The sequence below is a fragment of the Diadema antillarum genome, unplaced genomic scaffold (assembly GCF_040938485.1).
Source record: "Diadema antillarum isolate AM-2024a unplaced genomic scaffold, OU_Dant_1.0 scf00000127, whole genome shotgun sequence".
NCBI classification, from domain to species: domain Eukaryota; kingdom Metazoa; phylum Echinodermata; class Echinoidea; order Diadematoida; family Diadematidae; genus Diadema; species Diadema antillarum.
The window spans coordinates 702,408-727,912 of record NW_027271016.1 but is presented as its reverse complement, the minus strand read 5'-3'; the positions used below and the strand labels follow the sequence as shown (position 1 = coordinate 727,912).

The 25,505-nt window shown below is 38.6% G+C and overlaps 1 protein-coding gene across 1 annotated transcript; it reads left to right on the top strand.

The window, feature by feature from the left end:
• The first annotated feature begins 1,610 nt into the window (after positions 1-1,610).
• On the top strand, positions 1,611-25,339 carry LOC139720334 (ubiquitin-like modifier-activating enzyme 6). The gene is made up of 27 exons (XM_071631697.1): positions 1,611-1,735; positions 2,112-2,206; positions 2,714-2,742; positions 3,145-3,239; positions 3,553-3,745; positions 4,941-5,063; positions 5,961-6,084; positions 6,759-6,868; positions 7,535-7,668; positions 8,932-9,145; positions 10,141-10,208; positions 10,592-10,745; positions 11,553-11,630; positions 12,159-12,207; positions 12,913-12,942; positions 13,778-13,883; positions 14,462-14,657; positions 16,169-16,249; positions 17,400-17,528; positions 18,172-18,223; positions 19,247-19,310; positions 19,643-19,784; positions 20,813-20,939; positions 21,471-21,664; positions 22,420-22,638; positions 23,470-23,564; positions 25,201-25,339. Exons 1-27 carry the CDS (start codon positions 1,689-1,691, stop codon positions 25,337-25,339), a joined length of 3,087 nt encoding a protein of 1,028 aa, XP_071487798.1. The 5' UTR covers positions 1,611-1,688.
• Positions 25,340-25,505: the final 166 nt, after the last annotated feature.

The following is a 25,505-nucleotide window of genomic DNA, read 5'->3' as shown; positions in this document are numbered from 1 at the left end:
CGCCCTTTGCGTCGATAACAGTCCCACACCTTGATGATTTTGTTGGCTTTACCCATCAGCCCGCTCGCAGGTATTATACGCATAGCCATATGCGTAGCAATTAATTAGTATATTGGCATAGCCATGTAAATACTGCCTACAATCTATAGACGAGAGAGTACAGTTAGGGTATACAAATGAACCCTGTGGTGGCTATATATCTACATCTACATCTAGAAAACCATTTCTACGTCGGTAAATTTACTCAGCAAACCACGAAGTCCAATTCTTCTGATTCTGAATGAAGTTCTGGTTATGATGTGGAATGAGTTGTCAAAGGTTGGTAGAGCACTACTTGGAAGGATAGTAATTCTGCAATCTGGTGTCAGTCATTGGTTTCAGATAGGTGTCTTTGTTGATGGCAATGAGATTATTGGTGATTTTGTACATCATTTTCTTGATGGCAGCTTCCCTCCTGGATTGTAGTGTGCCCCCCCCCCCCCCCCCTGCATTCTCTGCAGCATAGCTGTTATGCTCTGTGCGTTGGTACACATTCTGCACAAACCTGGCAGCACTCCTCTGGATTGCTTCCACCTAGTTGATGGTAGTTGCATGATGGGGGTTCCAGACAGGTGAGCAGTATTCCAGGTGGGGCCTGACGAGGGAGATGTATGCCTTTTCTTTGAGGTTTGGGTGGCAGCATTTGGGGGTCTGTTCTTAAAGTTACGAATGACTTAAGAACGATTGGTGATCAGTTCTTGTTCTGAATTATTGAAATTCTGATAAGTATAGCACATCAGAACTGATCACCAGTCGTTCTTAAGTCGTTCATAACTTTAAGAACAGCTTTATGAACCCCCACCAGGTTTCTCTTGATGAGTCCTAACATTCGGTTGGCTTTCAGGATGACATTACAAATGTGTGTTTTCTAGAAGAGTTTGAATGTGAGAGTAAGGCCTAGGTATGGGTATTTCTTGACAGAATCTAAGACATCTTGATCTTCACCAAGGTGATGATACATGTGACTGATGATGTTTAGACGATTGGAGACTCACATAAGATGGCACTTGGTAGTGTTGAACTTCATTTGCTACTTTGTTGTCCATGAGTGCAACATATCAAGGTCCTTCTGCAATGCTATGCATATAAAAATGCTATGAAAATATAAATCTAGTCTAATTTCATCTGAGTCTCCAAAGTCAAATAGAAGTTCAATTTTAACACTTTAATACAATTACAAGTGTCAGAAAATCTTGATTGCTTGAAATGCTGCTCTGTACACAAGCAATCGGCCCAGTACGAATACGTTCAGCGCATGCAGTAAGGGTTAATCCTTTGATCTGAGTGAATTGATCACAATGGCCTTTTCTGTGGTGTCTTTTGAAATGCTAAATTTTTTTCCCTTTCCTCGGCCAAGTCTTGTGGTAGCGGTTGTAGCTTCTTCCTATCAATAATTTTTTTTTGTGGGTTTCCTCGTGTCTAAATTTTTCAATATTTTGTATTTTTCTTGCTCTCTGCCTAATTGTCCTTTGTTTCCTTCATGGGTTATTGTTAACACTTACAATAAGTGTTGGGGATAATATTCTTCAATGAATCTTGTTCTCATTGTGTGTTTTTCCTTCCAGTTTTCTCAGAAAATAATTCCTGCACTGACGGAGAAGCCTCATCATCCCCTTCCAGACAAAGACTCACCATCCAAACTTTGCAAGATGGCAACGACTGCTGAAAACACCGACATTGATGATAGTCTTTACAGGTATCTGTTGCAGACCAGTGATTATCACCTTGCAAATACGAATCCAAGATTGAAAAATGTAGAATATCTTTCTTATTTATGCATTATTAATTTTGAAAGGTTAGATCAGCATTCTGCCAAGACAGATCAAATGGGTAAAATATTTTCGCTTAGCAATAACTAGTCGGTCCTGATTTTATGCTGATTTCTTGAAAGCCCAAGAAATAATCAAATTTTTTGACTTCACTTATGATTCTAAAATACATTGATCCTTTAATGGAAAGAAAAAAGGAGGACAAAAGCCCCGCAAGGATTCCTGCTGGTTGGTCCTTTCACTGATGCTTGTGCAGGTTTTCCAGAATTTCCTGACAGTTTTGCTTTTTTGCTTGTCCCACAGTCGTCAGCGCTATGTACTTGGTGACAGCGCCATGAAGCAGATGGCCCACTCTAATGTTTTCCTGAGTGGACTTGGTGGAATAGGGGTAGAAATCGGTATGTACTTGTGTACAGAACAGTGCAGTTAGTTACCCCATTTTTCTCCATGCAATAAATATAATTTTACAGTGATTTCTTACTATTTTATCCAATTAGAAAAAAAAAGACTTTTGATTACTCCTCTGTAGTGTTTCTCACAGAATTTCTTTCTAATCTGCTTTCAATTGCTCAATTTGGTGTATATTTTTCACTTCCCAAACCAATGATCCCATATACTGATGTTGTTGACCATGAAAGACTACAATTTGTACATGTATGTCATGAGACGGAAAAATGAGCAGTGCATTCGTAGCATGCTACGGTCATTTAAAAAAAAAGTAATATGTGCATGATTTAAGAGGAATCTGACAGCTATTTCTTCTTTTTTTTCATGTAGTCAATCAATGTCATTCAAAAATTAGACCAGAATTTCATCATACACAGTTAAGTATTATCATGGCTGTGTAAGTGTGAAAATCATTATTATGTTGTAATATATGGATTTTTAACCTTTGTTATTTTCAGCCAAAAATATTGTTCTGGCAGGTATCAAGGTAAGTATCCTTACGTTCAAGCGGTTCTTTTTCATTTTCACTTCCCTGCCTTTTCTGATGAGCTTCACAAATACAATTGTCATTATGTATTAACACCATCTTAAATAAATCCTGTTTACACGTTATAAGGAAGTAGAGAAGTATTTTTAGATGTTAGATTCTAAAGCCCTTCTTGTGCCCATGTGTCTATTAAAAAGACATGACATAACATACCTTTCAGTGACATTCAATCATTGCTTATTCAGACATCTTGTCTGTCATCACACTTTATCCTTCAACAAAGAATTTATGCGTACAATAAAATATGTTGTGTGTGTGAGTACTATTTTGAAGGGATAAAATGTGTTGTTGAACATCTGTTCTGTTCATCTGTTTTGACTGTCATTGTGTCTTCTCTCTCAGTCTCTGACTATACACGACAATAAGACGTGCACCGTGAGAGATCTCGGAACTCAGTTCTTTCAGAGGGAGGAGGATGTCAAAGCAGGCAAAACCAGGTACATGGATTGTTCATTTTGTACACTGAGTTGTATTTCTCTTGTTCATTTTTGAAGAATTTGTAATAACATATTATATGAAATCTGCCAGGGTCTACGAATGTACATTTTGGACAAGCTAAATTGGGACTATGAACAGATGTCTGTAAAATAAGGAAAATGGTCATTGTTACACACTCAGAAAAGATTTCATGTGTCGTAATTATCAGTCTTCATGAATTGCATGTGATGCATAGTCTTCAGGCTACAGTGTTTCAGAATCGTGTCATGGTAAATCCAGTTGCTTGCCGTTTCTTTTCTATCGTCACAATAGAGCCGAGGCTTGCATCGGACGACTGGCGGAGCTGAACCCGTATGTCAGCATCAAACGCAGCCTTGAACCCCTCACCATCGACTCGGACCTGGCCTTCTTGCAGCATTTCCAGTGTGTCCTTCTCACAGATGCACCCCTCAGCGTCCAGCTGAGAGTTAATGCCTTCTGCCGCTCACAGTCTCCGCAAATCAAGGTACTGCACAATGTGTAGACTGTGTGAAAGTTAATTTTTCCACAATCAGTAAAAAAAAAAATCTTTTGATAAGACTGTTGCCTGCTAAGGATCACCAAGCTTCATCAGATTCCTGACAAGTGCCAGGTATGTAGGCTAGTGGGAGAGCTTCATTCCTGCAGTAAGATCTGATGAAACGTACAGATTCTTTGCAGGCAGAAGTGTCATCAAAAGGTAATTTTCACTGATTGTGCAAAACTGAAATGTTACACAGTTGAAATTCCAAGCAGATGAATCTCTTCAGTGATATAAGATAATTTCTAGATTAGTAAAGATTAGTACTGATGGTGATGATGATATTAATGAAAGTGATGCACTGAGCTAAAAATGATGACAACAATAACAGTAATACAGTAGCGATAATAACAAGAGTAGTAATCATAATGGCAGTGATATTAATGGTAAGCACAACAACAATTGTAATGTGTGTTGTAACTACCATTATTACTATTATTGATGATAATGACAGCACCTTCTTACAATGCCATGGTGCTCAAGGCTTTGAATAAAAACTGATTATATCATAAGTTAACCATGATCATTTTGTATTTGATTCAATGTTTTATATCATCATTATCAGAAATTGAAAATCGTACTTCAGAATACAAATGTGATACAAGCTGTGGTACATCATTAAGAATTCATAGTCACTAGGTAACTTTTCAAGTTGTAGAAAGTTCAGGATCCAGTGATTGTCCATGACAGTCCTTCCATTATGCAAGCTGAATATATTCTGTTTGATAACATGGGTTAAATGAAAGTAATAGCTGTTTATATTTGTCATCAGCTACCTGCAAAAGCACTGGATTTCAGTGAAATTTACAAGACGGCAACAACACAAAATATTGTAAAATTGGCTGTTGGCAAGATGAACTCAATATGTGTTTTAAAAATTAGTTATTTTCATGACTACGTTGGCATAAGTTGAGTAAGCTTTTACTTTGAATTCTGACTTTGTGCAATTGAAAATGTGCATTACTTACATTGCTTATCTATGTCTGTTATTTCAGCAAGTAATTGGGATTGTGTTCTGTGTCTCTGTCAGTCTGTCTGTCTGTAAGTGAGTGTATGCGTATGTTACATGTATTTGCATCAAAGTGCATTGTATTTTTTTTTTTTGTAATCAATTATCTTCTGTATCTTCCATTGTTGCTAGTTCATTGCTGCAGATGTGTACGGGTTGTTCAGCTACTGCTTTTGCGATTTTGGCGACGAGTTCAGTGTTCAGGATCGTAACGGGGAGGAGCCGACACAGACGTTTGTCGCAGACATCACTAAGGTTAGCAGGGGTCACGACCGGTTTCAGCTGGTGTAGGAGGAACAGAGTGTGGCTGCATTGTGTATTCTTACCTCATAAAAATGTCATTGTAGTTTCATGTGTGCTGAAAGAAAAAAAGAACATAAAGAAACTGAAAAACTGAAGCTGCTATGCAAACGCCTTATCCATACCTAGAGGCTTGTGTAGTGTAAGATATCAACAGTTGTTAATGGGCAACAAAAGTTGATAGTGTTGGGGTACAGATAATACTTTTCTCTGTCTTGGAGTCAGATTTTTTATGGAGCTGTGAGAGAGAAAACAAGACAACAAAATACCAGAGTAAGAATAAAACTGCAATGCTAATAATCAATATCTACAGAAAACTGGTTTTTGTTTTGCATTTTTGCGTCAAAAGTGGAATCCAAGTGAGAAATATATGCAGATAAATGCAACTGAGAGGTGATCTAAAGGGTGTGTTATGAACTGTTAACGCTGGTGTAAGGTCGCACCCATGTATAAGCCACATCCCAATCGCAGCATCCGATTTGGAGGAAATGTAAAGGAAGAAAAAGAGAACATGGCTGCAAATAGCTGGAGTGGCATCTTGGTATCAATGCTGCATTTTATTTTGTGAATCTCGATATCGAGAGTACGCATTACTGCATGCATTCTTTGAGTAATGTGGCTAAAAGGGGTGACATCCGTGACAAGTAGAGAAGATGAAAGGTAAATAGAGGAAGACACTGTTGCTGCATTGCAGATAGTATTAATTTCTGTAACAGATTCCCAGTAATTCCTAGGGAAATGTTTATGCTGCAAATAACCACAGGGTCATTACAGACATTGTCCATGCTCTTGAGTAGCTACAGGTGCCCTTTTCAACTTTTACTTCTGCTGCTACTTCTTACTGCTATTTAGGGTAACCCGGGGGTTGTGACCTGCTTGGACCAGCAGTACCACGGTCTGGAGTCCGGTGACTTTGTGACCTTCAAGGAGGTCAAGGGCATGACTGTCTTGAATGGCTCTCAGCAAGAGGTCAAAGGTCAGTGAACTGTACAATGTTATCTGAGAGATGAGGGTTTGTGGAGCCTGCAGTACTGAATCAAGCACATTGAATTTTACTCAAGAATTATGGTGGAAATGTGCCGAGCCTATTGGCTGGCAGACCTTGAAGACTAAAAGTTGTAAAGGTATAATGGTTGAGCTGTGGTCCCATTCTGCCTTTGATAATGAAATGCTGCATCTTCATCATCATTTACTTGTGGAACCACCAAAAGATGTATGGTGAGAATAATGATACAAAGCACTCAGTTTCATTTGTGGCAACGCAACTTGAAAGAATCCTGGATCTTCCACAAAGTTGTGGGCCCACTCAATGAATGTCTAAATTTGAGCTGTAAGTGGATAGAGATACAGGTAGATAGATGTGAAGTGGAAAGGAAGTGTAGGAGAGAGATAGAGGTAGAGATTGACAGACTGTGAAAGAAGATTGCACAAGATTCGATTTTCATTATCATTATGACAATGAGTGTATTGATTTGTTCGTCGTCATCAATGACCGTTCATGTTGATGCGGGTCATATCTTATGATTCACATTAGAAGACATTGAGACCTTTGGTACCCTGTGACGACTATGTTATTACCAAAGTCAGAATGAGAATTCATCTTTCGCCTGCTTTCTCTCCCTTGCCCCCCGCCATCGGTTGCCGTGACAGTGATATCTCCGTACAAGTTCAGCATCGGGGACACCAGCAGTGATGAGTTCTCGCCCTATGAGACGGGAGGTATTGCCATTGAGCTGAAGGTCCCCTTCAAGGTCAAGTTTGTGAGTACTCTCTTTGACCCTTTGCTACTTTGATGAACTTTAAACTACATGGCCAGTCAATTGGCAGTGTGGTAATCTGATACACTTGTAGTGTAAGCTTTAATATGTGAGATATCAGAAGTTCAGTGCAATTTTTATATTTTTCATATTTTGATGTGTTTATGAGTAAACTTAATCAGCAATTTTCAACATTCCCCCACCCTGTGTGTCTGATCTAATTTAATTTCAGTGTATCTCCAGGATTTCATGAGCCATGGCTAAATTTCATCTGTTTCACAGAATTGTAATAAGTATTGCAGTTTGATCCACAGTGACCAAGAAATATTTCGTGGTGTGGTGATTTGTTACAGTTTACTTGAAGCGGAAAAAAGAGAATGGGAAAGTGTTTAGTGGCTATATTTCAAACATTGATATATCAGCTGTGCTTTGTCAACAGTGAAAATCAAAAGAATGTGAAAAATCATCTTTCTCAACAGAGCACAAGGAAGTAATCTTGCCAAACTCTTCCCTTTTACAGCACACAATCATTTCATAAGCAATTCAAATTGTATTCCTCAAATATGTTACAGCAACTGCAAAAATATTTCCCCCCTGTAGTTAATGCATTAAATTTGGCATAAATGTTTTTTTTTTCTCTTTCTCTCTTTTTCTTTTGCTGTAATTTAGCAATCGCTGCAAGAACAGCTGACCAATCCTTCAGTTATTTTGGTAGACTTTGCCAAGGATACCATGCTGTCTCACCTAGCCATGTACACCCTGCATCAGTTTAGGGAAGAGAATGGGAGATTACCTCGAGTCAGGTGATTATCACGAGCGATATAAAGTATGAAAAATGGTAGGGTAGGGAACATAAAGTGATTTATCCAGAGTGTGTTACATGCTTTCAAGAAACATTTATTTCAAAGACCATTGAAATGTAACTTGTAGCATTTCAGGCCCTTTGACAGCAAAACTCACCATGCTGACCTCCCAACTATTCTGAATTTGGAGGATAGAATCTGAATTTTAACCATTCCCAGCTTGTTTCAACAGAAGTTTCCTATTTTTCTGGATAATTTTACTACACATTCCCATGAGAACTGCTCTTTCTTTCCTACTTTTGAGCCAAATCATCCTTTTTTTTTAGGTGGAAAGGTTGGAAGGTCTGCACCATGTATATAAAAGGTCACAGTGTGTCCAGGTATTTTGAGAGTAAGACATACTTTAAAACTTTAATTCCTTGGCAGCCATTTTTATAGCATCATTATCAAAACCACCCCATGTGTAGTACATCACTTGCCCCTCATTCATGTGCAGTGTGTGCCTCAATTTGAGAACCAAATTTGAGTAGACTTTTGCTATAAACCAATCACGTCCTGGGGATGAATCTGAAGAAACTATTACTTTGTCATAACAATTCACAACTCTGAAGTTTGCTACATATCATATTTGGAGGAGGAATAGGTGATACTGGTGAAGTCCATTAAGTCCACACAAAATCAGAAAGAAATTTAGAAAGATGTATCAATTTGTAACAAAAATAGGAACTATTAGCTTCTTGAATGCATTGCCAATTGAAAACTCAGATATAGATGAAGAAGCCATGGGGCTTTTGAAAATCCGGAAGCAGAAGTAAGAAAAGAACCACAAAAGACTCAAATTAGACATCACTAATAATGAATTTCAAAACTTCTAGTGGAAATTATGATATAAGATATACTGCACCACAAATTATGATATAAGATATACTGCACCAAGATACAAAAATGTGGTCTGTAGAACTCAACAAGTGTATTACATTTCCATGCAAGTTGGTCCTCAAAGTAGGGGAATAGTGTGGGAAATTAAAATATGATGTTCCATTTTCCTTTCTTACATGCATTTCTAAAAAAAATCTGAATAGCAATGAAAATATCATACTGTCAGATTTAATTGTAGATGTCAGAGTGCCATTCCATACTATGATTCGATTACCTAGGTGACACATGTAGCAATATGAATACAAAATTAGGTTTAATTTTTAGATATATGAATGTAATAAGCTATTACATCAAACTTCTAATCAAATGTGCTAATTTGAGTAGGAATTCAGAGGACAAAGATGCCTTCCTGAAGATAGCGTCACGACTAAACGACACGCTGGCCAACCCCGCCACTCCCCTAGACACCAAGCGGCTGGTGGCCCTGGCCGACTCCGCAGAGGGGTGCTTTGCTCCCCTGTGTGCTGCCCTCGGGGGATTTGTTGCCCAGGAGGTGTTGAAGGCACTGACGGGAAAGTTCACCCCGCTGAACCAGTGGGTGAGTAGCAACAGTGAAATGGACATGTCTAATTTTACCAAAACTCCAATGTTTGATTTCTTTTTGTTGTTGTTGTTGTAAAGCTCCTTCATTAAAGATGTTTGGAACGAGTATTATCTTTTGACTCCCAAAGGCTTGCATAGCTGCGATTTTGAGCTTGTATAGATGTTAGCTGTCTGAGAGTCAAAATTTATGGCCATGAGCATTCTCTTTACTTTCATAGTGATACGACATTATGCCTGCATAAAAAAAAAACACAAACAAAAAACAAACGGAGATTGCTGTCCATCATTACAGTCTCTGCATATTTTTCCTCTTATATCTGCAACAAAGTGTAGCTCCCTTATTCCTCTTTCCTAGGCTACAATTTGTGGTTACAGCTCGTTATTCCGAAGATTCGATATTCCGAAGGCTCTTTATTCCTAAGATTCGTTATTCCGAAGGTTCGTTGTTCCGAATTTCATTTTCGAATTGACCAATCTTCGGAATAACAAACCTTTGGAATAACGCCACAAATTTTCGGATTAACGAACCCTTTTTCATTTTCGGATTAACGAACCTGTAGGTATAGGGAATTTGCATGTTTCGGATTAACGACCCTTCGGAATAATGAATCTTCGGAATAGCGAACCTTTAGAATAACGAACAGCACCCCAATTTGTACATTGTATGTATGTATGAGCATATGTATGTATGTATGTGTGTATATATGTATGTATGTACTATCATGTACAGATGTATGTACATCATAATGACACTTGCAGCTATGAAACAGTCTCAAAACATTAACAAGTCACCCAATATACTATTACATCTGTAGGTACAGTGAGACCCCCCCCCCCCCCCCCCCCCCCCCATGATGACGTCATCTGTACAAGTTTCTTGCTTTCAGGGAATAGCTCATCATCTTGGTCTATGATGATAATTGTGATGATTTAACTGCTGGGACAGTCAGTGCCACTGTGCATCAAAGTCATCTTCCTTTTTCATTTTAGGTACATCTGGATGCCTCTGAAGTCTTGAAAGGTCTCGAGAATGAGAGTCCAGAAAACTTCCAGGCCAAGTAAGTCACACCACACACCATCTTGAATTAACCAGTTTATTATTCTACCAACATTAACTTGGGCTTGTTGTCTCATATTTCTTATTTGCATCGTAATATGCCCATCAGGGGCAGGAAATTCAGTAACTTGTGTGCACATACATTGTGACTTTGCAACTCAAAATGTCCCAAGAACATGTCCAAACTTGGGCATCAATGTTATCAGTACATCGATGAATAATGTGTGTGGGACTGGGAAACAGCAGCTTCCAGTGATTATGCATAAATGCATTATCTTTCAGAATTACCATTCTAATATTGTACAATGTATAATGACAGTTGGCTGTGCCCCCCCCCCCCCTTTGACTTGCAAAGTGTGTGATGTCCTTTGTTGTCTTGTTCAGAGGGGACCGCTACGACGCCCTCAGGATCTGCATCGGCGACAACCTGTGCAGGAAGATCGCATCCCAGCGGCTCTTCATGGTTGGATGCGGTGCCATCGGGTGTGAGATGATGAAGAACTTTGCCATGCTCGGTATTGGTGTTGACGATGGAAAGGTGAGTGGAGAGGAATGGATGGCATTGCTGTTTGTTGGTGTGTTTGTTTGTTTGCTCTTTAGTGCTATTCCTCGATAAGAAATGGTATTTGAAGTACTTTATTTCCAATTTGCACAATTTGTCCAGCTGTCCTCAAAACATAAATACAATATCTTTTCGACCTCAGGGAAACATTTTCAGTGCTCATGACACATCTTCAAAGTTTTGACTGCAATGTGTAGATAATATGATTAAATTTAAAATAGCAATCAAAACGAAAAACTTGGTGTCAAAGGATGAGTGAACTCCTTCTGAGTAGTCTGCCTTGAATCTTCATGATAAATACAGTAATAGATAGACTACTACCTATCTTGGTAGCTATAGCCTGTTGGCCTGCGTATCGGACACTTGGTCTGACTGCTTCAGTTTTCATTTTGAGCTCATATTGTCTGCATAAGTGTAACGCATAAGCCTTGACAATAGACTGTAATGTTGTGAGTACTGTATCAATATTCTGTGGTATAAGGTAGCGTTATGGTAATATCTTCCACCATGTCAAGAAGTCAATATGTCAATGTGTTTAGGTTACTAAACCAAATTTCAGAATTGATATTGTTGTGGGTTTTTTTTTTGTGTGTGAATTTCACTTCATTTTACCCCGCTGTATGATTTCATCTCAGTGCTTGCAATGCAGTAGATGTGACCTTAGATACCAAGTGGCATATTTCTTGCCCTGATAAGACCATTCATCAGGCTTCCAAAGTCCATTTGCCACCAAAAGTCTGTTCATGAAAGTCACATGCAGTCATTTGTCCGTTCATCCAACAGATTACAGTCACTGACAATGACATCATTGAGAAGTCCAACCTGAACCGCCAGTTCCTCTTCAGGCCGCATCATATACAGGTGTGACAGCATTGCCGTGGTAACCATGGCGATGTTTTGATACTCACATTCTTTTGACCAGCCTCAATAAACAGTAGATGGAAGCAATAAAAAGAAGTTTGCAGTGAACATTTTTATCAATCCCTCTGTTGTGGTGGGAGCATTTCACCGATGATGCAAGGATCAGTGATACATACGTTATGATTAATCACTTTTAATGAGATTTTTTTTTTTTTTAATAGGGTCACTGCACAGGCATTACAGTGTAAAATATTCTAAATCACTTATTCTAGCATTGGTTTTGATGGACAATAATGGTAAAGAAGTGATGTTTTCTTGCTTGGAACCAAGCAGTATTTCTTTGCTTTTGGATTGTTAAATGGTGAAAATAAGGTTTGCATTGGAACATTTCAATATATCAATGTGAGAAAATACATTACACACGATACATGCTGTTTGTATATTCATTTTCTATATCATTCACTTGCTTGGTACCATGTTCATAGAAATTCCTTCATCTTTAAGTGTTATATCTGTTCCTTCATGCAGAAACCTAAATCGGAGACAGCAGCTCAAAGCACAAAAGACATCAACCCAGGTATGATTATACACTTGATAGGAGTATTGTTACAGTCATGGTCCTAGGCCTACATAGTAATCAAGGTCCCTGTACAGAGCTTCAAAATTATGCTTACATCTGATTATTGCAAGATACACATGATAAATGGATTCAGAATGCAAAGTAAGAGATGCAACAACACAGAGCAGGCTAAATCATGCAGGGCATTGTTGACATCTTCTATGCAAACCCAAGTTTATGGCTACCACATTGCTCTTCTGTGTGTCATAACAGTTTGGGGCCACATGTATGACTTTGTGTCTAGGGCATCAAGAAAGCTCATAGTCTCAGTTTCATGTCATACTGTTTAATCTCGTGATTAATCTGTATGATATTGTCACACAGCCCATACTGCTCTGTCACAACAAGAAAGTGCCCTCACAGTTTAATATGCACAGATTGGACAGTGTGTGACGTGAGTGCACATTGTAGTCAGAGGCCATGTAGCATATCCCTTCTTTTGATACTGAAGAGATAATCAATTGCCTGCACAATGATTAGCTCAAAGCACAGAGCTTTCTATAAAACCATAGAACCATAAAATCCACCTAATTCACATATGTTATGTGGATGTCTGGCCAAATTATTGTTTTGTTTATTCAGGTGAATCAAAGTATTATGACGTCACCATCAACAAAGGCTGGTAACTTCATGTGACAATTGTTTCCTTTCTTTGCCTTTCAGGGATGCAGATTGAAGCTCATCAAAATAAAAGTAAGAAATATTTAAGTCTTCACATTTAAGATAAAACACTTGCATGACAGTGATCTTTAAAATGGAAGTACAATGAGAAAGAGGGGTAGATGGGTGAATAGAAAGATAAACAAAGTGATGATTCTATCAATACATCAATTAATTAAACGAGAGAGGAATATGACAAAGGAATATCAGGAAATACTAATATACAAAATAAACAAGATGAATGAGATGTTCAGACTTCAGCAATTAAAGATGTCAGAGCCTGTCAAGATACATGTATGATCATCCTATTCTGGTAATAAATGGCTACTCTTCTCTCATGTTAACTGCCACAGCACTGTGGAGTAATATTGATTGTGGCCACATTATGCAAGTTAATTAAAGATAAATTAAGCAATAATACTGGAACATCAATAAGCTCCATTGAGTGTGTAAAAACTGAATAGAAATCATGTTTTTAATTGGTAATTTGCAGCTACCTTCCAATCCCTTCCCAAGAAGTCATGATTAGGCCTTCTTGTTAGATTATCACTAGTCTATAATGATTCTATATTTTAGAACATTTGACTCATTCTTTGTCATTTCATTTGCAATGGAGATATTTTGTGAAGATTAGTGTGCATTTCGAGTCAACATTTTTTTTTTCTTGTAGTGATGACATCATCTCGTCTCATTTGCATGTTTGTGGTTGTGATTGCTGTTGTTAGCGTGAAACTATGTGAGACTCCTGGAATTCTATGACTCTTTACTTTGTATGATTTCAATTTCTGCTGCTCTGTTTCATTTTACTCTTAAAGTTCACTTGATCATGGAGTTAAGTTTCACTGTAAGTCTCTCTTTAACAAACCAGTTTGTCCCCAGACGGAGAGCACCATCTACAATGATGATTTCTTTGAGAGCATGGACGTCATTGTGAACGCCCTGGACAATGTAGAAGCCAGGAGATACGTGGACAGGTAGGGTGTGTGGATGTTTGTTTGTTTGTTTGTTGTGGACAAGTCTTGCTCATATGATATCAGAAGTTCTTCTGGCAGTCTTTTTACAAAGTTGACTGTCTTCAAACTTTTAATAGGATATGTACCGGTACATTTTTGGCATTGTATGCTCCATGCTTTGTGGCCTGATTTGATGCCACTCAGTAGCTTTAGCCTTGCCTTGGCTCAGTTTTGTTTGTGGAGTGTAATCCCCTAGTATGCTGGCTAGGTCACACAAGCTCGTTGAACCTGAAGTGCAACTCTCCAACATGGCACAATTCTTTTGAACAAGGGCTCTCTTTTTTCTGTTTGTTTTTAATGAAAAATTACTCAGGCACATATTACAAAATTCCCTATTGCTGTGATTTTTTCCCCTTGCCTGTTCAAAAGGTATTTTGATGGATCTCCGGGTATCATCAGAAGTCCTTTCGCCATTCCTATTTATTCCTTTTGAGGGGTTAAATTACGAGGTTCATATGAAGAGCAATTTTACAAGTGTGGAATTGATGTGAAACAAATATGGCAACTCTATCTTGTCACTTATGCCGTATCTTTTACAGTCGATGTGTCACAAATCAGAAGCCACTCATGGAGTCGGGCACCCTTGGGGCCAAAGGTCACGTGCAGGTCATCGTGCCCCACCTGACGGAATCGTACGGCAGCAAGCAGGACCCACCGGAGCAGTCGGTGCCATACTGTACCCTCAAGTCCTTCCCTGCTCAGATAGAGCACACAATCCAGTGGGCGAGGGACAAGGTGAGGTTTCGGGGTCACTTATAAACTCCTCATTGTGAAATCATTATCATCACTTTTCACTGGTGATGTGTACAATGCTGAAAGATAATCTGTCAAGCAAAGTCTGTGAGTTCGTATCTGATTGTGACAAAAGTAGACTGCCTACTTTTTGGGCCGATTTGGATAAACGAATATCCGTTCTTGTCTTTATGGGTGACTTTCAAATGTATCAAGTGGGGGAAATCGAAATGTAGACAAACTATGTGACCACGGTTCGATCATGAATCATGGAAACTGTGTGCACTGCTGCTCCGGATGTTATCAAAATCTCCCTGTTTGTATTTTCAACAGTGGGGGAACGTTTCTGCAATGTAAGTTTAATGACACTGTGTACAACAACCACCAGTATGAAGTAGCCACAGACAATGTAACATGTCTCTTTCTGGTTATTACCACACAGCAGTCTGCAGAGCTGATACTGTTTCTGAATTATGCGTAGTGATGTTTTTTCTTCCAACACCAATTCTAATCAAGATTGAAAGCAATTGAAAGCAAGTCATAGTTTGTTACATACTTTTCTAAATTGTGATCCCTAGTAGCCATTGCTATTGCAACTTCTGTATGCTCTTGCTGTCACATTCTCTGTCAAGGGCGTAGATTACAGTTCTGGTTGAGGTGAGGATTTAACTTTTAACGTTTTGCGAGATATTCAGAAACCACTCCATGAGATGTCAAAGAGCATGCAATTCTAAGGGACATCAATAGTTTATTTGATGAAAATCGGTTTTGAAATGGCTGAGATATCCCAAAACAAAGTGAAACAAAGAGATCCTAATAAAAGGCGTGGCCTGTCGCCTTTTATTATTATCACTTTTTTGGATATCTCAGCCACTTGAAAACCAATTTTCATCAAATAAACGTTAAATCCTTCTTAAAATTACATGCTCTTTCATATTTCATAAGAGGTTTCTCATTATCTCACTTAGGAATGTTCAAAGCATGAATCCCCACCTCAACCAGTACTGTACAGTCCCTTTAAGAGAGAGTCTAAACTCACCAGTCTCCATTTTCCCCATGGATAAGTGGTAGCTTATATGATGCATGTGCAATTGTCATGATCAAGCATAGATTTTGTAAATGCAATATTGTTAACTCTTGTGAGTGTGTTCAACTGGCTTTAAAATGTATGTTTGAATATAGCTGGTAACCTATTCGAATCTCCAACATGTGGATGAACAAAGATTGGATTGAAGGGCACTGTTTCAAATTGAAATGAGTTGAACTGGGTGCAGTGAAGCGGAATTCTAAGTGGATGTTTGAGCAAGCAATCATCTCTCATCATAGAGATGACTTCAAATACCTGTCACAGAATAGACAGATCAGAAAGCACTTCCAGAAGTGCTTCTAATTTGATGTGAGAATGCAAACAAGAACCTCTAACTTATTCAAATTAATGGATTTCTTTGACTACATTGATTTATGGCAGTTTGTCAATCACACCTCTAACATGCTTTTCTCCTCCTTCTCTCCAGTTTGAAAGCTTGTTTGCCCAGAAGCCTAGCATGTACAATAAGTACTGGGAAGTCAATGGAAATCCAGCAGCAGTTGCCAAGGTATGGGACTAAAGACATTCAGTGTCTGTAGCTGATTCTCTTTTGCTTTTTTTTTAAATTCATAGTAACACCTAGTATGCATTTTATTGGTGCTGCTATTGCATTTGTAGGTGGGGGTAGCTGAAAGAAATGGAAAACTCGCCATCTTTATCACCCAATTTTGTTGGGGTTTGTCCCCGATAATCGGGGTGGCCGTATTTACCTTCCTCTAACAGCAACTACTTTCACACCCTCTTGTCATCTCTCCCGATTTGGGGCACCCTCTTCCCTCCAGCCATCCTTCTTGAGGGACAAGTCCACCTTCATATACATAAGGATTGAGAGAATGCATCAATTCTAGTGGAACATATCAGTAAAAGTTTGAGGAAAATTGGACAATCCGTTCGATAGTTATGAATTTTTTACGGTTCAGTGCCGTCATTGCTGGATGAGGAGACTACTACAGCTTGTGATGTCATATGCATAGAACAGTGTAAAGAAAATGTAAAGAAAATTCGACATATTTTCACTTCTCTTGCACAATAAAAGAGCACTTGACTTGCCTCTTTCTACAGGTAGATGGAATGATATTACCCATAACATACATCAGTAACGACTCAAGGGAATGCATGCTTTTGTCAAAAAATGAAATTTTGTGGAATTCTCTTCATATTTTCCTTACATTGTTCTACGCATATGATATCATACACTGTAGTAGTCTTCTCATCCAGCATTAACTGCACAGAAACTTTAAGAATTACTAACTTTTGAACGGATTGTCCGATTTTCCTCAAACTTTAACTGATGTGTCCTACTAAAATTTCTGTATTCACTCAATCCACATTTATATGAAGGTGAACTTGTCCTTTAAGCTCCTCCTCCACCTGTCACACTGTTCCCCCTCCTTTTTTTCCTTTCTTCTTTTTTTAGCCATATGAATGGTAATGCAACTAGTTCATGCCCTTCGAGGAAATTTTTGTAAAACGTAATCGCAATTCAAAAAAATCCTCTGCACATTATTGCCACCGCCAGACTATGAAACCATCCCCCGAATAAACGTTCAGGGACTTGTTCTTGTTATTATTGATTGAATGTTGATATGGCCGGGCACAGTCTTGACAATGGGTTATTTATTTTCCCTTTTCGCATTATTTTTGCTCCCCATGAACAGAGACTGGAAGGAGGGGAAGTCCTGGAGAACACTCTACCGGTAGTCAAGTACCTCAACAACAGGGCCGTCACGTGGGAGGACTGTGTCAGGATCGCCAGGGTCAAATTTGAGAAGTACTTCAATCACAAGGTGAGTGTGGATGGTGGTGTCAATATCATGGTCCCGACTTCACTAGCGATATTATCTGACAACGAACAGACATTTTTGCATAGCAGCCATGATCCTTCGCTTTAATGTTAGGCTTTCTGGAGTTGTGCAAGGTATGAAATGTCAGGTTGACATGCTTTTAAAGTAGGCATGGATATGGCTTTGGTCTACTCAAGAAATGTGGTATATTTCTTTTGCTGGTGGAAGACAAGTCCTGAGTGTAGCCGAGTAGGAGTCTTGGGGAAAGTTCATGGTATCGCGTTATAGCAGAATCAGCCCATCCTCAGCTGGTTCAAAAAAAAATGGTAATTATGCATATGGAAAATTTTATGAAATACCATGTCCTGCTTACATTTTCTATGTGCTCATTCACCTGCAAAGCCAGTGAATTCACTCCATTATAATTTAAACCATTAAAAAAGTATGGATAGTTTGCAGACTTCTCTGATTTCATAATGATAATCAAAGCTGCATCCTTTGCAGTCTGTAGGATTCCCAAAATGTTACTCCATGTCTGTTTTAGAGTATAGGTTGCTTTCAGTTGCATGAAACATCTGTGGGATGTTTGCTCTATTTCATTAATAATGGCCTCGTTCCATGTCATCATTCTTCTCTCTCTTTTCAGGCCAAACAACTTCTCCATGCCTTCCCTCTTGATGCCAAAACATCCGATGGAGGTAAAACAATGCAGATATTTGATTTTTTTTTTCTTTTTGACTTAACATTTTTTTTTCATATTCAATTAAATCATTTTGTAGAAATAGGAAAAGGATAGAGGACAGAGTAAATAAGCTGTGTCAGATAAAATAGCAGGTTTTATAATCATTATGGCATTTCAGAACTTGCCTGGTGATATCCAAATACAATACAGAGTGAATGCATTACATGAAAAAAAAAAACCTCTTTATCCCATTGTTTGTTCTTCGTTGAGCTTTAATTTGTGTGTGATATGCATAGATATGAATTCAGACAGATTTACCATATTGACAAAACCTTGCTGATGATTTAACAATTGTGGCAGTTCTGACGAAGAGACATAGAAAGTAATGTGTGGGGATGCTAGTAGCATGTAACCTTACAATTTGGCATTGCAATGATTTAAAGTTCAACATTAGAATTCTGAATTGAGGGTTGAAATCATCAAATTTCTGTAAAATGTTGTAGATCTTATTACTTTAGATTAAGATTTTATAAATTTTGAAAAACAATACTCAGCGATGGGTAATTTAAGTTGGTATTATCAGTTTTCAGTCACACACATTCAATTACCCTAGCAAATTTGAGTGGCACAACGTAACATGTACTGCTTCCATGAAATTGATGGACAAAATGCTAATTGTGCTGATCCCTGTCCTAAAAATCAGGGGAATGGTGAGTCGTTGGGTTTCATGCATGCACAGATTAGTTTTGCGGTGAGCTTAACATCCTCTTCACCCAACCATCCAGTTTTTGAAAGCTCCTTATACGGTAGTCAGCTTTTATACGTGATATAAAGTCACCTACCTCAGTTTTGCCCAACTTGAAATCAATTTCCTGGTGAGAGTTCATAAAATGTGTGTTAATCAAATAATGTGGGTCAGATGTCTTCCAAGTTTTAGCTCACTCTGCAGACCCCGTAGACTTAACTCTATGTAGAATTTGACTGTGCTCTGTTCATCAAAACATGTGTTTGTTGTTTTTTTTTTCATTTAATGTTACAGGTATGTTCTGGCAGTCACCAAAGAGACCCCCCACGCCTCAGGAATTTAACCTCAAGTGTGAATTGTGAGTTTTTTGTGTTTTTACGCCAATGTGTGCATACTCAAGATTGTAAGTGATGTCAGATGTGGTTTTCTGTAATTTTAAATTTGTGTGCCTTACGAGAAGGAACTAGGTATTAAAATTAGATAAAGAATGTCTAAATAAGTGATACTGCAGGGATTATTGTATGTGTTGTACTTTGTGCATGAGTGGTCGTTATAGAGGCCAAAAACCAAGAAACTCAAAAGCTGTAAAACCAAGAGGGATCTTAAAATTGGATGCTCCTGTTGCTAAAGAGTATGAGAAGTGATTTTAAAAATCTGTTTTTTTTCCTCTTCTTTTTTTTTTTCAAACAGGCACATGTCCTTCGTAGTGAGCTGCGCTCGCCTCTTAGCGTCAGTGGGTAACATTGCAGTGAGTGAGGCAGATATTGAGAGTCAGACGATTGAGTCCATCCTGGCAGGAGTTGCTGTTCCAACTTTTGTGCCTTCCTCCAAGGTATGTGAGGAAACTTCACCTTGACCATATGAATGCATTGAAGAATATAGTCATGAATGCAGTCAGGAATACAGTGATGACTCAATGATGAATGCATTTATGAAAACAGTGGTGAATACAATGATGAATGTAGTGATGAATGCAATAAGGAATTTAGTAATGAATGCAGTCATAAATGCAATGATGATTACAGTGATGGAATTTAGTCATGAATGCAGTTATGAAGATAGTTGTGAATGCAACGATGAATGCAAGGATAAATACATTGATTACTACAGTCATGAATGTAGTAAGGACTACAGTGATGGATATAGTGATAAATACAATGATAGATGTAGTAATGAGTACAGTAATGAATACAGTGAGGAATTTCGTAATGAATACAGTGGTGAATACAATAATGAATGTAGTAATGTATGCAGTGATGAATACTGTGATGAATGCAAGTCATGAAAACAGTGATGAAAACAATGATGGTAGCAATCAAGTGGAAGTGGATAAAATCATTGTGGTAACATCGGGGCTCTGGACTCAGATCCTCCCCAGGACAAAACAGCCTAGGCATGGACTTTCACTGTCATTTTCCCACCTGTCCCAGGTGTAGAAATCATAACTGGCAATGCTGGGATAATGATAATTGCAGGGCCCTTTATAAGAATAGAGGTAACACTATAGGGGCTATTTATGGTGAATAAAACCACTTTCTCGATATTCTGAGTATGATGATGATAATCGTCATCAGCATACCAGTGAGAATGACAAGATGAATCAGATGAAGGACATGATGAGCAATGAATGAAATACGCAATGTGTACTTCACACCGTGCACTTCACAAAATGTACACGGACTTCAGCCTGAATTGGATAGCATAATAATGTAGTTGTGTGTTTTGTGCATTCATTAAAATCAGACACTACTCATACATGGGCTGTTTTAGTCACAAAATAAGACAAGCTCAATAAAGGGTGAAAGAACCAAGTTTTGCGTCTAGTGTTATAATCATGCTGTGCTTGCTTTGTCTGGACAGAGAATTGTGACAGATGAGTCCGAGGAGAAGGCAGCCGCCAAGGAGGAGGAGAAAGGTGATGCTATGGACATGAAGGCTGCCGCTGGTCAGATGACTGCGGCAGTCAAATCAGGAAGGGCCACCCCAGGTGGGTCATTTTTATGAGATTCCAGCAATTACGGTGGCCAAAAGATACATGCTTGAAATTCAGTTTCTTTGTACTGAACATTTTTTATTAACCCTCTTATATCTTTACAGCGACTTCAGAATTTCAGTCAAAAAACAATATCAAAATAGTCAATGTGTACCCTTTCTATTTTAGATTATCTCTTTATTTGTTTGTTGACTTTTTGTTTCTGTTTGACATTGACCACATATTTTATTTTCATCTGTTTCTCAGATTTTCATCAAATTACAATGGAAGGCTGATGCTTTAGAGTGTTTGACAAATTAAAGGCCTCCGTTTTTATTTGTCTTTATTTCTATTCTCATGACGAGGCATAAGATTCAATATCTAGATAATGGGCACTCTTTTTGCAGATTTCTGGAGAATGACTTCAGTGTCTCCAATTGCAAAGTTGTTTGAATGATATCAACATGTGTAGATAGTTTAAAAAAGCCCCACTGTATGCAGTCATAATGGAATTATGACATGAAATTCATTTTACTGCATCCGCAGATTTCTTGAGGGTGACTCCAGCAGAATTTGAGAAGGATGATGACTCCAACGGCCACATAGACTTCATCACGGCGGCCTCAAACCTTAGGGCCAACATGTACAGCATTGAGAACGCCGACCGCTTTAGGACCAAACTCATCGCAGGCAAGATCGTGCCGGCCATTGCCACAACAACTGCTGCTGTTGCTGGGCTGGTAAATAAATAAAGAAACAAACCAATGAAGATATCTCTTTGATTGATGACATAGACCCTCCCTCATCAAGACAATACAGGTCCACACAACAACACACTTTACAGGACTAGTATGTTTGTTTTTTTGTTTTTGTTTTTGTTTTGTTTTTTAAGATTATGTCTTTCTTTCTTATGTCTTTCTTTCTTTTCTTTTCTTTTTTGTTGTTGTTGCAATTTATGTAATGTAATTGTATTTATGATAGTCTAATTACCTGTGCAGACATTCAGTCAAAACCTGGGTTGTCATTTTACCAAGTGAGGGTTCTACCTGTGTACAGGTGTTATCGAATTTGATCATGAACATCGAAGTTGAAATAGTCATGCAGGAGTCATGCAAATATATCTCTGAAAAGTCCCAAGATAAAGCTTAGTTTCTTCAATTTGTGCAGTTTAGTATTACTGTATGGAAGGCTTAATGAGAAAAATTTTAATCCATACATGTACACAATAGTTTATGGTATAATATACTGCAGTGAAGGATCATGGTTTCATGCATCCCACCCCACCCCCCCCCCCCCCCCCCCCCCCTCCATTTAGGAAAGTGTATGGATGTCATATTTCATGTTCCATGGATATTGATCCGGTAAAATGACCCCAATTTTATTGAATGCATGTCTGAACCTGGCAAAGCGTTTTGGGGAAGATTATACAAGAAATTTTCTCTGTAGACATATGTTGTGAAAAATCAAGGATTGTCATCTTATTCACACCTATCAGTCAACCATCGAGATGATCAAGTACATCAAGGGGTCAACGCCCATAGAGGATTACCACAACTGTTTCCTAAACCTGGCCCTGCCCATCATGATGTTCTCTGAGCCGGCCCGGACCGTGCGGACCACGCTGAGGGAGGGCCTGTCTTACACCGAGTGGGACCGATGGACCGTTAAGGGCACCCCAGACTTCAAGCTGCAGGACTTCAACAAGTATTTCAAGGTGAGTGCCACCGCCACCGTCGCCTCCTCTGTACGTCAAATCAGGGTCCTAGTGACGTGGTATCCACTTTAGGCAAACTCACTGGCATGCTTGATTCCAATCAAGTACTATGTGGAAATCATGTAGTTTAGATTGTATTCAAAGTATATGCTGTAATACCTAAATACCACTATTTAAACTTGGCATTGTTACAATGCTAGAACCTTGTTCAATATGTGCCACATTAAAATCTGTTTGAACAAGGGACCTATCTACAATGAAAACATTTTCTTGTAGTGCATTGAGAGTACTAGAATCACAACCATGACCCTTCACATTTGTTTAGTTCCCTTGTTAGTAGATTTTTTTTTTTTTTTGGGGGGGGGGTGGTGGGGAGTGAAGGGGTAATAGGGAATGTTCTATTTACAGATTATGTGATATCAGTTTCGCTTCCCTATGTGAATTATGTGAAGATATGCTTCTCATAGAGTAATGACAAGTAAATCTACAAAAACAAACAAACATATGCAGGCAACCCGGATCATAAAGTTGATCTTGACGGGACTGAGGAAAACACATTGACTGAGGTGATATTCGACTTACGTGTGCACGGAGAAACGTGTAAGGCTGGGGATGTAAATTTGGACTTAATACTTTCATCAACTTAGCCAGTTATTCGACATATGTACTATCGACTTTCGTGAATTTTACCGTTTTTCTGATTTTTCAGCCAATTGGATGGTCTTCATATTGAGACAGAAAGATACATATGTTGAAGAGATTTTCAAGGTGATGCCAAATGCGCTCTTCAAATTGTATAACTTTTTACCACCTCAATTTTTTTTCTTTCAGACAACGTATGACCTGGATGTATCTATGGTAGCTATTGGAGCCAAGGTTATCTATCTTCCCATAATGCCTGGTCACGCAAAGAGACTCAAGCACAAGTGAGTTCCTCTACTACGTTGTCATTTCCTTGTTACAGACTATTTTACGAACCCGTAAAGATTAACTACAGTCAAACCTGTCTATAGCGGCCACCCAAGGGATACGGGAAAAGTGGCCGTTATAGACAGGTGGCCGCTATAGACAGGTAACATGTATCATCGTTGTATACATTGATATATACTTACATGTACATGTACATGTACATGTATGTGTGTACGTATACACATGTGTGTATCATGCATAGAACAATGCCGGTGTTCATGAAATTTTTGCACAGTACATGTAGCCTGTGTACAGTCATGAAGAAAGCTTAACACTAGTGCATTATTGTAACTGAATAAGTGATGAATGCAACGGTGGAGATCACTGAACGTTGCCCGGGAATGCTGGCACGGCTAACAAGCAGAAAAACACGCTGAATTATCGGCTCGGCTACGGCTCCGTCGGGTTTTTGGCCGCTATAGACAGGTTAAAATCTACCGCGGGAAACAAAATTTGTGGCCGCTGGCCGCGTTAGACAGGTTGCCGCTATACACAGGGTCTTTAACCTTGCTTTTCTCTCGGGGAGAATTTTCAATGGCCGCTATAGACAGGTGGCCGCTATAGAGAGGTGACCGCTAAGGCAGGTTTGACTGTACTTTATACGCCGAATATATCGCGAGGTTTTTATTTTTGCGAATCCTGCAAGTCAGGTGCTATTCACAAATTTAAAGACATGCAAAAATATTGACTCTGATCTCGACATGAATGTGACATGCATGCATACATTTTTTCATTCAGTACTGTACTCTACGATCGCAAATATAACCACTCGCGAAATCGTTGGGAAGTCCCGATTCGCGAAAATTTAGACTTAATAAATATATGGCGTATACATAAACAGTATCTGATCAACAAATACCCGATACATTTTTACAGATCTTGTCTCCATCATTTCATTGTCAATAGTTGTTCAGCAGTTTTGTCAAAAATGATATGAAAATTTTCTAAATTACTCATATTCTGTAAAGAATGTTTATTTTCTGTTAAAAATGCAATTGAATCATTCCATATCTATATTCTTAATTGCATGGTAAAATGTCTTCTTTGCTAATGTGGAAAATCAAGGTCACTTTTGATATTGCCTTTTTGCCTAAATACATTCTGTATCAGTGATGAATACTCGAATAATGTAGTGAATGAATATCTACCGATGAAACATGCCATATATTCTTGTTAAATCATATTTTGTATATTGAAACACAACGGCTTTCAGTAATGTTCCCCCAACTCTCAGCAGGTCAAATGATTTTAATGCAATTATTGATTGACAAATAGATTGCCCTACATCAACGTAAATAAGCACTGATCAATTCAGAGCTTATTGATGTAGGGCAATTTGTCAATCAGTTGCAATAAAAACATCTTGACGCAAGAATTTCATGAATTTGGAGATCAAATGTTTCCAAACTTTCTGAAGTAAGTCAAAAATCCAGTACTCTATACCTTTTGTTTTTGTTCTTTCTATGCATCAAATTGAAACGTGCCGATGAAAGTCTCAATCAAATGCTCATCATGCATGAGTGACGCATGATAGATAGCAGTCAACCCGTCTTGACATGTATCGCTTCTTTCAACTTCCCTGTACATTTCCAGGATGGTGGATCTAATCAAGGTGGAGCCGGGAGTAAAGTACGTCGACCTCACCACCAGCTTTGAGCAGCTGGAGAAGGAAGAGGAGGAGGAAGGGGAGGATTTGGGCGTTCCACCGATAAGATACTTCTTCGGTCTCTAATGTTAATTCCACTGTTTTTGAAGAATCTTCATCTTCAAAAATAAAGAAAAAAAAAATCAAGAGGAGCCATGACAACGCAGAGCTTTCATCTGTTGCATGCTTATTGGTTGAGTAAATGTTCTACCTGAAGTTGTGATGTGTTCTTGAATTCTTGACCACTCTTGTT

Bases quoted from the DNA above. Each gene is read 5' to 3' on its own strand.
- LOC139720334 (XM_071631697.1), top strand. From the start codon at position 1,689: ATGGCAACGACTGCTGAAAACACCGACATTGATGATAGTCTTTACAG. The intron at 10,209-10,591 runs GTAAGTCACACC...TGTCTTGTTCAG, and splicing joins CCAGAAAACTTCCAGGCCAA to AGGGGACCGCTACGACGCCC. The intron at 23,565-25,200 runs GTGAGTTCCTCT...GTACATTTCCAG, and splicing joins GCAAAGAGACTCAAGCACAA to GATGGTGGATCTAATCAAGG.